The sequence below is a fragment of the Tubulanus polymorphus genome, chromosome 4, assembly GCF_964204645.1.
Source record: "Tubulanus polymorphus chromosome 4, tnTubPoly1.2, whole genome shotgun sequence".
NCBI classification, from domain to species: domain Eukaryota; kingdom Metazoa; phylum Nemertea; class Palaeonemertea; order Tubulaniformes; family Tubulanidae; genus Tubulanus; species Tubulanus polymorphus.
The window spans coordinates 2,225,607-2,242,930 of NC_134028.1; the positions used below are offsets into that span (position 1 = coordinate 2,225,607).

At 35.0% G+C, this 17,324-nt stretch overlaps 1 protein-coding gene across 8 annotated transcripts in view; it reads left to right on the forward strand.

The window, feature by feature from the left end:
- LOC141903209 (protein tweety homolog 2-like) overlaps positions 1-16,158 on the forward strand; it is a 35,324-nt gene extending 19,166 nt beyond the window's left edge. The window contains exons 6-17 of one of the 8 annotated variants that reach the window (XM_074791268.1): positions 79-151; positions 749-815; positions 1,758-1,810; positions 2,017-2,118; positions 2,208-2,347; positions 2,440-2,541; positions 3,149-3,214; positions 5,036-5,056; positions 6,389-6,460; positions 9,100-9,141; positions 11,956-12,067; positions 14,381-16,158. In XM_074791268.1, the coding sequence (XP_074647369.1) occupies positions 79-151; positions 749-815; positions 1,758-1,810; positions 2,017-2,118; positions 2,208-2,347; positions 2,440-2,541; positions 3,149-3,214; positions 5,036-5,056; positions 6,389-6,460; positions 9,100-9,141; positions 11,956-12,067; positions 14,381-14,458 (928 nt within the window). In that variant the 3' untranslated portion in view covers positions 14,459-16,158. Of the gene's footprint in view, positions 1-78; positions 152-748; positions 816-1,757; positions 1,811-2,016; positions 2,119-2,207; positions 2,348-2,439; positions 2,542-3,148; positions 3,215-5,035; positions 5,057-6,388; positions 6,557-7,080; positions 7,219-9,099; positions 9,142-9,950; positions 9,990-11,955; positions 12,068-14,380 lie in introns of those variants that run through there. The other 7 variants (XM_074791269.1, XM_074791272.1, XM_074791270.1 and 4 more) reach the window with 7 other exon arrangements.
- Positions 16,159-17,324: the final 1,166 nt, after the last annotated feature.

The following is a 17,324-nucleotide window of genomic DNA, read 5'->3' on the forward strand; positions in this document are numbered from 1 at the left end:
CTGTATATAAGATTTCCCTCAGTTATATGAGTAATACTTAAATCCCTTATCATGCTATATTTTCTCTATATATTCTAGATGTACATGTGTGGCCGTATTCTACTTGTTTCTGTCATGGATTGTGACTGGGGCATTCCTGGGCACTGCAATGGTAAGTACACTAGAACCCGAAGTTTTTGGTTTTGAGGCACATTTACTGAAGTATGGGCATATGCGTCTACAGTTAACTTCTGGCTTTTGATGTTAGACTCCAGAATATCTCTGAAACAAATATTAGCATCAGTGCTGAGATAATCAATCGTAATTTAAGCAGTAACTACTGAAGGCACAAGTATAAAGTTAATAGATTGTCTGTTTCCACGATGCACCGACCACGACCACCACCACCGTGGTTTGATTAGCTGAGGTGTTATTTACTGATTTTGTTTATAGAACAGTATCCCGGTGATTTCTCAGAATTCATCCATTTCTCACTGTTCAGTATTGCTGAAAATTACTGCTATTAACAGCAGTACAAATTACCCATACGAACCATTTCGAATAAACAGTGCCGTTGTAGGCATTAGATTCATAGGCGGCATTTCCTAACTGTATTTTTGGAAACATGTTGCAAAATGTGTAATGGATTCTTCATATGCAACATTCCTATTTCCGAATGAATAAAGTGTGATGAACACGATGTGAAATCTCTATTTTATGATATTAAGCTACTTATGTTGAATAATAAATAGTCGTATATTTTTTCCAGGCGACAGGAGATTTTTGCGTAGATCCAGATGAGTATATTCGCAGTGAAAGTAATGCCGTTGATCAAGGTTAGTAATTGTATTTCGTGAGATATGCATCAGTCCCATCGAGGTAATCGAATGATCTGATTACCCCATTACGCAGTGTTAGCAGGCACTACTGTACGGCCAACTAGGCTTCGGAGCTTCGGAGCTGTCAAATTGAATGTGTGATGTATCGAGATGCCTTTTCTATGAGTGTTTCACTCGTATTATCCCAGGGGTGGTCAATATATAGACATTTATTTGACTGCCCTTTGTTGGTGAGTTAGGTAATCAACGCCCTGTTAATCTCATATCAGGGCCCATTTTCTACAAAAATGATTAAGGCCTAAATCGATATAAGATGACCGGAATTAACGAAGAAATTAAACCTTTTTGTGAAACTGGACCCAGCATCTTAAATCCAGAAAACAACTGATTTGTCTTGCTCTACATGAAGCAAAAGTATTTTCTGATTGAAGTTATAAGTATCAATTGAACTGGTTATAAGGTCATAATATCCCCGATTACTTCCTCAGTCTATACCGGGGTAGATCATTCAGTCAGTTTCATGTGAAATTTTATAACCAGACCATTAAACGTTAGTACATATTATCAGTAAACACGTTCTAATCGCGTTCTGTTTGTCTCTTGTCTGGGGGTTTCTAATTACGATGCCATTATTCATCAAACTACCGAGTTTGGATTATACCTACGTAGAGATCATTAATTACACGTAGCTATAAGTGTCAGACTTCAGGGACTGCACAGTCAGCGTGTTTAGATGAATTTAATGACTTTGCCGTACACCTTTCAATGTTCCAGCCGTTGAGATATGCAAGTTCATCACCTCAATTACTGATATTTCATAGACCAAATATAAACATAATCTCTCATTTCGACATATTTGAAGGATGGTGTCTTAAGCTTTTTTCGCCCAGTCTTCGCTTGTCGGGGATACGTTTAAGTTAGAATTTTGTATGATTTTAGGTGTAATGGAGTACTATATGAATTGTGATGGTAAAGTAAACCCATTCAGTAATGTAAGTATATGTTCTTCTCATCCATCGCCCGCCCATAAGTACTTTAAGTACATGCACTTAACTTTTTATAAGTACGTCTACTTGGTTATAATCCATCCGTCATCTTTGATGCTCCGCACTAAAAGACCAAATAAGCACATTCGTGATCGTGTGATTATACTGTAATATGGATGACTGGTTTCACGCTTCATCTTTTGATTTATCAGGAATTAAGAAAGTCGCAGGACTCCATGCGAGAAATCGTGAAGACATCCACAAAGTTATTCCAGGATATGAAATCGTTTTTCAAAAAGGCTGAGCGACAAAAGGTTTGTACAACAGCGAAAGCTAGTGTTAAGTACTGTACACAAATGGAGATTTCTGTTGTTGATCGTGGAATGCTTTAACCCTTTCCTAGATAAAGGCAAATTGTCGAAGTATCCGCACAAATATGGACGAATCGGTGGGAGTGCTCCAGCAACTTACTGCGGCAGTCGACTGTCACGGTATACATAAAGCTTACGTCGATATGTTAAACGGTGTCTGTCATACAGGATTGTAAGTTATAATGAGCCATCCGTCTATATACCACGAGCAAGATGATCCAGAAATACTGACGGATTTATTTATTGAAATTTGAAATTTTGTAGGGCTGGATTAGGATTTTTGGTCGTCGCTGGAATTGGTTTAGGGATATTGCTGAGCGATATTATCATAATCGCATCGCGAGTGTGGAGATATTTCGGCATCAAGTAAGTAATTGACTGATATACAGGAAAAGATAACCGGCCATTTCCTGCTAGTTAGCGGGTTGAGACAATTCTATTTGATAGGGACATGGGTCGATGATGTTACACTAATTCACCTCAGTAAGATCACGCTATCCGTGATGAAACCATGAATTTAGAATCCCACAATTGTTGAAAGACTAAAATGTTTATTTGAAATACTAGAAATATTTTGTATGGTTCCTATCGCCCTCCTTCAGTCTGAAATTATATTTACTGTGTATTTATTCGACATAACATTTTAGACTGAAGAAGGGTGATAGGAACCACCTGAAATATTTCAAGATTTTAAATAGATTTTTAAGTCTTTCTTCAACTGTAGGATTTTACATTTTGTTTGTTTCATGATGTATACAGAAAGCTTATATATTTGAACACAATCAATGCGGTCACAATTTTGAACAACGTCGTCGAAGAAAGATGAAGCCTGAAACTGTGAACTGAACAGTTCACTGCATGTGTACTGAGAGCCTGAGAGAACGTCTGTTAAAGAACGATCGAAACACGAATTATCATGAAAACACTTGTTGATTTTTTTGTTGTTTGTTATTGTCGTTATTATTAACATTAGGGTATTGATATCTTCGACAACGACCACGAGGTCGCCGAACGGCTCAATGCGCAGATTTGAATCCAGGTATTTTCAACGCTAACTACGGCTGCAGTTTAACCAATATATATATTATATACATGTGTATTCATATTCATTGTCGCTATCATAACATTCATACTGTCACGATCTCAGATCTTCGACGCAATTCCAAATCCCAGATAACTACCCAGTACATACGCTCAGAATGCCAGCAAAATAGCATTTCTTTATTTACCAGTTTGAACTAAGTTCAAGTAATAGATTGTAATTTACCTAATTTTCTCAACATTTTTGTACATAACACTCATTTCAAATTGAAAACTGATTTGCTAATGAAAGCCATGAAGATTTGAGATTGTGAATGAAAAGTTGGTGGTTGGTATTTTTTGTGGAAAAAAGTTTTCGGAAAAACGTGTGAAGTGTCGATGAAAAGTCAAGGTCAGTCGCATGAGGGGATGGAATGAAGCATTGAAATTGGGCGGGTGGTTGAAAATTCGGCAATTTCATTCAGTCTCTTGTCAACTGCATGCCCCTCTGAATCTACTATGCAATATTGCTGTTTAATGCACTCCTATTTTCTGATTTTTCAATTGATGAATATCTCAAATGCATGATGGGACGAATTCAGACGCGTCCACGTTCAGGTGCCTAGCAAAATTCAATATATAAATCAAGTACATTACGCGATACGCTGTTCTTACCTCCGCATGATTAATACCTCGAGTATAATAATAATTGTGTAATCTTACCGGTGATTGCTTGCTTGAATTGATGTTTATCACTTGCTAAGAAATGAAGTCATTTTGATAAATAGCCTATATAAAGCCGACCGGAAAAAAAGAAAAAAGTCTTCCCGAAAGAAAAGATTGCAAAAGGAGATTGGAAAATGTATATCTGGCAATTGCTCGGGTTGAATGTGGATGAAATCTTTTGCATAACTTCATTAATCAACAGTGGCACCTGGTTAAAGTTTTCTTCATCGCTGACCCTCAGTGTTGACTGCTTTTGCTCCGAGGTTGAAAGGTTCACGCCACTTAAATGATTCATAGCTATCAAATGTTTATGTTTATATGATAAGATTTGCAGGCATGCAGTAGGAAGAGGCAATTATCTACCGCGTTAAAAAATATGAGAATGTTTTTCGGATCTCCCGGTCGGATGATATGTATACCAAGACAAATTTAGAAATTATTCTCTCAAAATGCTCAGTCCTGATATACAGTATTCTAAATTTCACAGACCTGAATTAACTGTAGTTAACATTGGCATTATACAAAGTTTCACTTCACTCGGTAAAACAAAACATTATCAGCGTAAGCACTAGTTATTTTCAGACATCAGTAAACAATAGGACTAATAAACTGTTATACAGCAGCACTCACATGTGCAGCGCTGCCTGTGAATATCTTATACCCAGCGTTTCCAAGAACTTCAAAACATCTTCAAGAGATGTTAATGCATTATTGACAATTAAAAAAAAAACAGGTTGATGTAGAGTGAATATTGTTCTTCGGAATTAGATTTTCTTCTGGAAAGTAATAACATTTTAGGGATTTATCTCATAGATCTTCAAACTCTGTATCCATTTGAGTGATGTTAAAATCTCTTCAAATCTCCATTCGATCGTAATTTATCCTAAGTATAGAATGAAGGTTTTTTTCTTAGAATAACATGTAAATTAACCTAAGGTTTTCCCATAAAGATAGATTAGTGCTAAGCGTAGAAAGTACCCTACCCTTTCTAAAGGCATTTTCACCTACTACAACCAATGGTAATGGATTTTCCCCTCCCGAGCTCAGTTTGTGTGTAGTTATTTTGATATAATTCTGACCGTTTTAATTTGTGTTACTATTGTGTAACATTTAGGGTTGATGAAGAGTTTACAGAGTGAGTAACAAGTGTATGAAATATTCTTTTGTTGTGTTTTTAATTGTTGTGTGAGATGCATGATACCATTTTTTTCGAAATATTTTTTTGATCTTACCCCGGAGTCTCGAGTCACCTACGAGCAATCGTGATTGCTTGTAACTTTGAGCAATCATGATTGCTCGTAGCTTTCAACCAACAAGCATAACTACAATACCATTTACCTCACCAGATGGCATGACTAACAGTCAGCCTCACAATTAAACCTGTTCCCGTTGAGGCCTGAGACCGTGAAGGGGTATTTTCTTAAACAGTCTTGAATAATCATCTGTATGCATTTTTTTTCAGTGGTCGACTTAATCATTTTCGTTTTTATGATTTTTTCGCATGTCAAACCGTAGAGAGAGAATTAACATTTTACTTTTCACTTTGATATAATTTGACCGCTATAATGCATGATTATGATCTCAACTATTATTGAAAAATAGTATAATCATCCTGAAAATGGCACTAGGCAGCGTACGGTGAAGTTGCCAAATTGAACTACTTACGCAAACTCTCAATTTGTACCAATCGACGAACGTTGTGACACAGAGAAGATTCAACAACCATCAATTATTTATCATATAGAAATCCATCTTCCATCTCTTAAGTAGAAAATTTAGCATGACCTTATCACGAAATCAGTTCAGCTTTGATTTTTACAACCAGTAGATTTATTAAGATTTTGGCAGAATTACACGTGTACTATATGTGTACTATATTTTCAGACGAAACTATTATTTTCCTATTTTTGATTTATTGCCCCCATTTTCATCTTCCCTTTGCTTGCATGTTGAAACGAGAGATCCTGATTTCAATTTTTTGTATAGTGTTTAAATCTAGAAATTCTTATTAGTTTATGCTTTTTCCAATCATTAGCAAATGTAGCATTATTTTCTTGCATTGCTTAGCCTGAATCTATATATAGCCTTTCTAGCATTTTATGGTTTGAATAGATGAATTTGCGACGTATTTGATTTGATAGTGTTCATAGTGATAATAACACTCAAAAAAACTGTGCCTCCGATGGTAAAACATATTTAGTTTTGGTGAATGAATATATTCCATTTCTTTAAGATTACCCCTGTTTAATTTCATTGGTTAAATGAATTTTATCGTTTACAATTTAATACGAAAATCTCAAATAAATCATGAATTGGAAAATTATAAGAATGAGTTTTTATTTTATGAATTTTGTATATTATAGCTATAATTTTGTGTTCTAATTTCTCAATCGTGTGATGATTGTTTTGAAAGAATCGTCCCGCACGGGATTCTAATAGATCGTTATTTTTGCTCGTCTAATTTCAGGAAAGAGTACTGCACGATAGACGAAGACGATCCATTTATACCTCGCGCGTCGAACAGTCCTTCATATCACAGGTACGGATCGGTGAATGATGTCATGTCACCTCACTATCCACACACTACTACTACTGCTACCACTACAATCTCTCCATCGGACAATCATTCCACGTCGTGAGTAGTTACTACCCACACTACTGTCCACAATTTATCGCTCTAACTCATCCTCCCCCGGCAGGGATTCGAACCTGATGGCATCGAGATTGCCACGGTACGAAACCCTGCCATAATCGACCGTGTGCGCAGATACATGCGCAGTTCAGATGATGTGATTTTTAGCCAATCAGAAATCCCGTTTTATTTTAACCCGGGTTTTCCCATTTATAGTTCTTCCTTGAAATTTACCTCAACGATTAAACAACGAGCAATCTGATTGGTGCCGCCAGTTTTCGTTCGGAAAGCTGCGCATGTACCTGCGCACCCGGTCTACTGTGGCAGGGGTTCGTGCCGTGGCTGAGTGTAGCGATGCCATCAAGTTTCGAGTCCCTGCAGAGGGAGGATGGCTCTAACTCAACATAACTCATCCATCCAGACACCACACGTCATTAGTTTGTGCTCTGTGGATAGAGGTGGCCTTAAATCCTCGCTCTTACTGTAGCTGTGGTTGGAGATTGAGTGGTTTCTACTCTGTTCTTCAGATGACAGAGGGGTGTAAGAAATAAACCCACTTTCTTCAGACCAGAACTGGGAATCGATACGGTTTTTAACCACTTATTGGTTTGAAGCGGCGGTGTTGGCTAAGACCTTCATTCACTCGAGCCTCAAACCTCCAACTACCTGACCTACGAATTCATTACTTGATATCAGGATGAGTTTTGTTGAAGAATGTTCTAAACTCGTCGCTCTTGTCTATTTGAATCCTATTTTGAGTTGAGTGTAGAACATTCATGGAGTAATACCACCATGTCATCGGTGTGAGATAATCTTAAAACCAAACTGTAAAAGAATTATAGAAAATTGGCACAAATCTCGCAGCAATGAACTGGTGAACATAACCCATAATTCATTCTGATAATCTTTTTGCTGTGTTTTTATCGATTAATATATAAAACCAAGGTTCTCATTCGATCTGATTTTTGTGCTTACTACGTTCAAAAGATTATCACGACTGAATTGTGGCCATCTTTTATTATGAATTTTTCATACAATCAATTTCTACTTATAGATTTTTTGAGTATATCAATTAAATCTCTATCTGTTATTGGCATTCAAACTTTTTTTCTAAGTTGATATTGTAATATATAATTATTTCGTAGAATATTTTCTTTTTTCATTTTGTTACTTAGTTTTTTTTTTTTATTCTTTATATTTCTATGGAAGCAATTTTCTGGCAATAACATTTCATAAAAACTGATTGTAGACAAATGATAATAATTCGATGATATTAAGTTAGACAAAATTGTGGATACGAAAATGAAATTTGTCCTTCAGGAGAGAAATGTAAGTAAAGTTCATGCATTTCTAAACGCCCGCGAAATGTGGGAACTAGATTTGTAGAATTAACTGTTTGTGGTGGTAGTTGGCACTTGCATATTGAAGACGCTGCACTGTAAACGCACTGTTCAAGTTCATTCAACTAATCGATTGTCTACAAATCGCATGTTGAAATTACGATACACATTTTCTGTTCTGTCTTTAATTTTCTCAATTGTTTATAATAGTTTCTCGGTTAACCATTTATTTTATTCAGTTTCAGTTATTAGTTGATATATTATTGATTTGAACGCAATTATTATTAATCATAGTGATTATTATTTATAATTCATATATGATGTATTTGAAGTAGGCGTGTGATGTATTTGTTCATGTGATGTCTGTCTCTCTCTGTTTGTTACCTGTTCCCTGTTTGTCTACTCTTATCGTTCTCTTCTGTCTCATGATAGCATACATCACTAACCTTTAATCTGTATTGGGAAATATTGTCCTGAATTTCCCATAAAGTCATTAGAGGTTTATCACCGACTTAAAACCCGGCGATCATTTGAGACCATACTGCAATGTTATTAGTCGATGACTATTTGTCGGGTTAGAAGTCTTCACATGTGTGACTTGGTGTTTTATATCTGAAGTTTGTGCAGCTTTGCTTGAATTTAGAGTGAGAAGACTTGAGATATGTTCATTGCTGCAGTGTTTTTAAGCACCAGATATCTTAAATTAGAACTTTCACTCTGCGGATTTATGTGAGATGCTTCATTTGTTGTCCTGGCTACCAGGTAGTCATGCTGTGTTAGGCATTAGCTAGTAGAATAATGGATAAGCTGTAAAATGTAACTGTTCATTATGAAAATCATGCAGTGTTAAATTCCTCATTGACTGTTTAAAAGATTTGTATGTATTTCATGTACCCTGTCTAACACCCCTTTTTAATTTGTTCTGTCATACCCTCCCAAAACTGATTTGATTTGTTCCATCATACCCTCGCAATACTAACAAAAATGAATGTTGATTTTATTCCTACGCTCATCAGGAATTATTCTGTGAAATACTGCGGTCCATCCTATTTATAATGAGTCTCAGTCCTGTGTCAGTTTCCTCACCGAAACCATGTCCGTATTCGCCTATGTAGATTACGTATTTTTATTACTAACTAATATAGAAGATTCAGTAGGCGACTTGTTTCGAACATGTTTGTTGAGTTTTTGTTTATTTCTCTCTAGCAGCCCGCCCCGTTCACCTAGAAATAAGGGACCGTATCTAAGGTAACAGCATGCATAGTGTCGCACGTCTATATGGACTGCATGACCGTTCATTTATATGGAAATCCTCGTTCATCCATCGCACAGCACCGGCGCGCTCTATGTTACCATAGCAACGAGGTCTACCGCTACCGACTGGATGGTCATAGACGTCTGCCTAATTCGTTTTATCCTCGAGGAGACGATTGGAGTAAAATTTATGATTCACCCGAAAAAAAAGATTTTTAATTGCAGTTGACTGCACTGTTTTCGAAATACACTTGGATAATGTCACTGTTGTTCGTTCAAGTGTTTCGTAAACTCTCTGACCTCGACCTTACGAAGCACGCTTCAGTTTTGTCCAATTTAGTGTAGCGCACTAACTAAGCACCGTGAAAAAAATCAAACTTTCCAAGTTCCCCGTATCGAATAAATGTCGAGACAATTTTTACGTTATTCCTCGAATACAAGAATCTTCTGGGTTCTCTGAAAGGATCACCGGATACGATGAGTGTCTTGTAATGTTGTTAAGTTGTTGTTGAAGTGAATATGATGTAAAGAATCAGTTCAGCACAAATTCATTGTGAAATCTCTCGATTATAAGAATCGATGCGTTCAATGTTGTGTCTATGATTCTATAAACATGTTGTACTCAGTAGGTGCCTTTTAAGGATGCCTTCTCAATAAACGATAACTTTAAGCACTGTTGACACAAATATAAGAAAACGAATTTTCTGTACGATTTTCCATTGTTTTTCCTGGATACAACCCTTGATGATTTTACCTCTATATTAGTAGTTTTTTGATGTGGTTAATACTGATGTTATTTTCAGTTGGTTATATAGCGGCAGTCAAAATAACACGATGAACAGGTTCGTCATCTCTCTATCTCTATCTATCTCATTCCTGTTACAGATTTGTGTTCAGATTTCAAATGATGCTTCTCGCTTTCTAATCGTTGCACACGTAGTAGACACATGTTCAACTGCCGAGAAACTAGCCACCACAAGAATGAGATTATTTTCGAATTACATAATACTTACTATCCCCGGGTGGCCACTTAAACTGGAAATCAGGGAAAAGTGTGGGGAATTTTTTAGAAAAAGCGCAAAAAATTTGGTGAAAATCAGCATAATTTGTTGAAATTACTACATGGTTCCCACAGAACAGGGAAATTGGGAAAAACTAAGAAATTTTGAAATAATAATTCCCAGTTTGGAAATATTTGGGAATTTGAAAAACTTTCCTCAAATCAGGGAAATGTTTGGGAAATTCATTACATTTCACATATTGCATTTGCCAAGGGCAACTTTCTTCAGCAATTTCCCTTGAAAATCATATTCATCAACCGGTCACCGCTAAAATGTTGACTGTAGCACGACAATATGTGTTGATTTGCATTTGGGAAAATTGAAAAATCACCCATGAAATACTTGGGAAAAACTTTGGAATTTTGAATTCATATAACTGTGGGAACCATGTTACTTAATCGCGGGTAAAATCAAACAGCTTCGATCTAGGTGTTATGTATTTGACGTGCATATCAGGGAACAGTGAGGAAACAGTCAGGGGAAAAGTAAGTCGAATAAAAGTGGTCGCCCTGTATTGACTTATTATACACATTTCTCCCTGGTACATCATCCTCAGATTTGAATATAGTGCTAATCGAGTTAAAATGACGCTGAAACTCGATGCGCTATCATTCAAATTAATTTTGTCCTTAAGATCTTGTCACGTGGATTGGCTAGCTGTCGTAAAGGCAGTACGCACAAATTTGTTTAATTAACGCTAATTTTGTTCATTTCTAAATGACTAGTCGATATGGTTCACCTGATCATAGAGTTGGACCTCAATGGGATCTTCTAATCCCATATGTTTTTGGTCATTGCAAGCAGTTTTCTAATCACGATTGATACCTCAAACAAAATGGCTGCAAGCATCATTTTTAGTATCGATGATTTTAGTTTTAAATTTCACAATGAAATTCTCTTCATTTTTTGGAATGATATAGTCGCCATAATTTCAAGTATGATTTATTTTTCGTATAAATCTGGTAATATCCGGAAATATCTCAACTGAAACGGCTTCTGGTAATATTCGGAAATATCTCAACTGAAACGGCTTCTGGTAATATCCGGAAATATCTCAACTGAAACGGCTTTACTGTAAAAAAATGATGTGTGTTGAATTGTAGATATTTCTAGGATACAGGTTTAAATGCATCCAAATGAATGTAAAGTATAACTATTCATTTTCAGGGATCACTTTCATTTTCATATGATAGTCGCGGAAGACAAATTACAAGAGTATATTTTATGAGTTTATTCAATATTTTTTTTGGTTACTTACTAACAACTTATCACTAATCGTTTAATAAAACTTACCCGGTAATCAATAGGACTGACACTAATCTGTGATTCTCTCCGTTGTTTTAATTCGGTACATGTCACTAGTCATCCAACCAGATGGTGGGATTAGTTAGACTTGTATTGATGTCCAACTTTCCAATAGAGCCATCTGATGGTTCCTCACCGACTGCCACAGTACCCTTCGAGTGTCTCGAATCTATTTTTTCCTACATTGAGAGGAGTTGCATTTTCGATGTTCTAAGTTCGTGTTGATCTGTCATCTCGGATCATTCTCAATTCATAGCTTTCGGTTTCTTCGACTAATAATAAATGTTGAATATTTGTTATGCTTGTTGAAAGTTTTGTTGAAATTCTTGTATGTAACTGATGGATATGTATATCTATATGTCTACTCATATATTCTTGTTCACTGTGCATTTGCAGAAATAGCCCTTCAATTTACGAGATGTTTTTTGTTTAATTTTTGCAGTGGAACGGGCACGAGCGGTCGTTTTTCACCGGGAATGCGTTTACCGGGCTCAACCCGCCATACAGGACCTGAACACCTACCCCTACACGGGCGACAAACGCCGCCACCTGCTGTAAGTATGAAACACTAGAGAAATCGCATCATTTATCAGATGACTGAGGGGTCCTTGATGGAACAGGCCACGTAGTGTCCACCCAGCACTCAATAAAATCTCGCTTCTTACAAAAAACAGTGCTGCCCCTAGTGGGCATGTGCAAAATTATCTTATATCTATTGTGCACCTTTTTGCTAAATTATCCATAGAATCATTTCACCTTATCCTTAATTTCATTTACAAAATTATCCAGCTAATCGCAGTTATGTATGAAAAGTGTTCACATTTAACCCGGTGTTTTAGGCAGCTAGCTAACTCTCTAAATCGCCAAGCTGATGACTAGGCAGCAGTCATAGTAACCACTTACTGCTTGCATGCTTCATGCATTTATTACACAAAGGCCTTCCACACGTCGAAAGAAATGGCATTCAAATAAAATGTATTTAAATTGGTGTTTAGTGTCAGTGGTTTTATATACGTATTGTTTATATTTGGAATGTTATTTGCGCTTGGTCTCGATGGGATGTTTAGTGAAGTAGTAATATAACTGTATTTTGTTTCACTGTTTATGTTCGAAAGTGTCTATAATCACAGCAGTTTATCAGTGAAGTCTGTATGGGTTGGAGGATGGAAAGGCCTGAATGAGTTCTGAAAAAGGAGCTCGAATCAATAGAATGAAATCATTCCGAATTGTATCTTAAGAAGAAAAGACTTAGATATCAATATTCTCAAAATGGGTCATTTTGAATTCTTTATTAAGATTTGACAGTTCTTCATGTGATTTAGTGTGCTGGGTGTTCCTCATGGTTCTGTTATAAGTCCCCTATCGATAAAGATATCTCAGTTTGCTTTTCTCAATCACAGTACACGCACCAATTCAATTAATACAATCTACTCTACCATAAGTTTATACCAGTATCCATCCAATGTTATCATATGATTTTAAGTTTAAGTATGAAACTTGTTTACGAATGAAGCGATTAAACTCGAAATAATAATTTGCCTAATTGTTTATTTTGATCTAGATATTTTAAGAATGGAGATGATTAAGTCGTCTTGATAAAAACTTTTTGAAAAAGTAACCTAACAGATTTTGTAATATATTGATGTTCGCATGTTTGATTATATTTGGTGCCATTTCTTTCTGTTGTTTCTCACTATATTATAGGAGGATGAAGTGTGAAGGTTTGCCAATCTGTGTTGTATAATTCGAAGAAAAAAATAATTTTTTGGTTTTGTTTTGAGCATGAAAACTTTGGTCTAATAATGTATGTTTTTATGCAAATTAACGCCAGTTATTGTCAATGTGTCGATAGAAATAATGCCTGCAGTTTCAAATTTTCAAAATTTCAGTTAAAGGCATTTGTTGAATTACCAGAGATTTCATGCTCTATTCGTGTCGTGTTCAATCATCTTTTATTAATCTTTGCAAAGACCAGTGAAAACTGTCTTTAGTGTTTGCACTCTTTTAATAAACACTCACGTGAAAATGATTTGACAAATTATCTATTTTATTAACAGCATCTTTTAACCTTAGGAATATCATTCCCGTGAAATTAAAAACCCACATTCTTCTGTTTGATTACCCATACTATAATATGGTTTTGAGTTGTTTTTGGACGTAGCCTAGTAATTAGTGCCCAATTGTCCTTTCATTTTAGATTTAGATTTCAGTGAAATTATGCCTACTCGTATCATTTTTGAAGATTGAAGATATGCATGTAATTTGTTTCAAGTTTTCTTAAAGATTTAATTGAGGCATGTTTAGAAATGATTTTAACAAGTTATTTCAATAGTATCATATATGTTGCTGCATGATTAGAGCAAATAAAATTCTCTATTCGTTTAATCATGTTTTCAGAATCGTATTCCAAATTCAGTTACTGATTAAAACACATTTCTTCAGAAGATCAATATGTATTATTCTATCGCATTGATACTCACATCATCATTAAACGTTTTACTCTATGAGAGATTTATTTGCTGTCTTAACCCCTTCGCTACGTCAATGTTTGTACTCTGGTCTGCTGGGGTCCCCAGGTAAAAAGATAAAGCAATTTGAATAGAAAAAATAAAACATTTATCATTGACACAGTGAAAGGGTTAACCTTCAGTGTTTAAAGACGCAATAATTTAGTATATAATCTTTGCTGTTAAAATCCGAAACATAGAATTAGGCCTACGTGTCTGCATTTGAATTACAAATGATTTATTTCATATTTATACAAAAGAAGCAAAATTACTTCAGCAGCTAAATCATGAATTTATATTGATTTGTTTGGTAAATCTCATTAGTATTTGTATTATATGTATTTTTGTTGATTTTTTCAGTACGGTGATTTCGGTTATGAAGATCATTACAACAGCATTTCACGAATGCGCGGAAATAACGCGCCTGTCGATGTTTAAACTATTCCAACGCCATCTAGTGTCGATAACGATAACCGTAAAACTCTAATCTAACGTCGTGATCATTCACCTGCTGATGAGACTTTCTATGATCGCCGATCGAACTCGTGAAAAAAAGCACATATTCATCAGGATTGATTTAAACCGAATGAAAATGAAAACCGTTTAACCGAGAAACGTTGTCGTCGTTATTGTCGTGTGAATCTTTTTTACAAACTCTCAGACTTTGTGGATTCTAGATTCAGAATCAATGATCGATTGAAGTCATATTGTATCGAATATATGACGTCGATTTCTCGTGCAGGAGTTGATTTAATTCACTGATATTCGCACATTTTTCATTGCTTCCGAAGAACAAAATTATGTAAATTAATGAACACTTCATCCGATCTGGTGACAGAAAAAAAATACGTGCCATCAAGTTTATCGACGAGTGCCTGAACATGAATGAGTTATTTTATTTCATCGTATTTAACATTGCTTTGTACCGCAGGTTTTATTGGTTAAAGCAGTACTGTTGTAGTGTTTGAGAATAGTTGCTCTCAATATTTGAAATATTTAAGTTCTCTTATGAGGTTAAGGCCTATTAATGCTATGATAGCAGTCGTGTTTTATTTTTGATCGAAATGTTTCGGATATTTCGACTTTTCTCGACTAATTCAGTATTGAAGGTGCTATGCTTAATTAACTAAGTTAATTAACTAAGTTTTTTGCTAATATTATGTTTTATTCCTCTGTGAATAGTAAAAACATAATTTTGCTATTAATGTTTTTATTTCGTGAGTCTGCGGATATCGGCTGAAAGTATGAGATTGAAAAATTTTATCATGACAAAAGTTAATTAAATTTTTTACTGTATGCCTCTGAAAATAGACATGGCAATGATGAGATTTTCAAAACGTTAAGATTCCGGTACTTCTTTTACATTTACTAATTGAATGGTCTTAAATAAAGCTGGTTTTGAATGCACCAAAATGATCTTAGAAGACCAGTTGTCAGTTAAAGTCATGACTGTGCAGTTCGCCATCCAAATGCAAAAATTATTTGATTTCAAAATACAGGTATCCATTCCTGTAGAAGTGTGTGTGTACTGTATTTCCTACAGTGGACAGAATTTTGGTAAAATAGGTAAATGTACGTGAAGGCTTTGTAAATTTTTGTAGGTGCAATTTGTTTAAAGATCTTCTTGTAGAAGATAGAACCTGGTTTTTCAGTCAGTTCGCTGAAAGAATGTTCCTACAATAGGCATGAAATAAAAGTGTTTCCTGTGACTTTATGATCTCGCAACAAGGTCGGTGGACCCTATGAATTTGATAATGTTGCTACATAAATTGCCGGTGTTGAAACTGTGCGAAATCTGTGAAAAATGTTGAAAATGAATGACGTGTATCAGTAATCAATGGCAATGCGGAATATCTCGTAATTTTCTGTTGAGTGCAGATCTGCTGAGTTTCAACGCATTCAAAAACTCGTTCGTATCGGGGTTGAATTATATGCAACACTTTCTTATTTTTTTTTTTCTAGTTTATTTTGTCTCCCAGAAAAAATAATTCCAACCGTACCCCACAACGACGCGCGCATCTCAAACAAGAATTATTATCTTGCCTTACATTGATTATCGTTATTAACACGTGTGTGTCGGCACAATTTTGATGACGAAAAAGAAAAGTGTAAATATTTTTGTATAAATTTTTAACATCCGCAAATGTATTTGTGATTTTACTCTTCATATATATATATATATATGTATATTATATATATATATATATATATTGTATTGGATGTATTATATATCATACGGTATATACTAAAAATGCTCTTTTTATCTATAAAAAACTAAAACGTCGAAGATTTTCTTTTCAAACAAAAATGATTCTAGTCTTGACGGAGTATGGAAAGAAACTGTTTTGTAAATAATGATGAAATGGTCAGTCTGTAAAGTGGAACCTCATTACTCCTCGTTATTATGACAAAACCCACGGAACGATTTTTGGCCTCAAATGAGAAAATCTGACTTATTTTAGTAATTCATCTTATTGTATATTATATGAGGAACTATCTAGATTTATGTTATGAGTGGGAGTTCTTTTTAAGAGTAATAAATTTCATTACGTACTTGGGTTTTACTAGGTTCAAGTGCATCCATGCTTGGGAGTACCCCAAAGTTCCAAGTAAGGCAAGGTTTACTGTACTTCATTATTAGAATACTGCTTACCTGTGTGGCAGTCAGGATTGCACATTCCGTTGTGAAATTCTAGATGCTGTCTATGACAATAAAATTAGAGATTTTGATTAATTTTTTTCAAAAATATATCCTATATATGATATATAGTAATGATAATATATAATGAATATAATATCCACATTATCATAGGTTTCATTGGTTCTACCTCATCGTTTGGTAATTTTAAGACCTATTTTGATGAATGTATACTATCGCTGTATTCATTCTGTATGAAGAAAAATATAAGGAATTTACACAAAGACTTATGGTATAATCATCTAGATTAATGATTAAGGTTTTAAATCTAGATTTGAAATCTCTTAAAAGAATGCTTAGATATTCATATATTACGATATCGCAAAGTTAGTTTAGTTTATACAAAAAAATTGTATGTTTTTCATTTGATTTCTGCAGTGTTTTAATTTTCGGATGCCGTTTTTCTGACTGAAAAAAAAATTATATACATTTGTGAAGCTGGTACTGATTTCATAAAGATTTGATGCGCAAATATTTGTTGTAAGATTTTCGCATATGTAAAAATTAAATCTCATGAGCTCCTAATGTGTACATATAGTGTATGTATGTGTTGTCGTTTTGTGCGAGATCCCATCTTGAAAGCATTTCAGATTGTATTTTGCATAA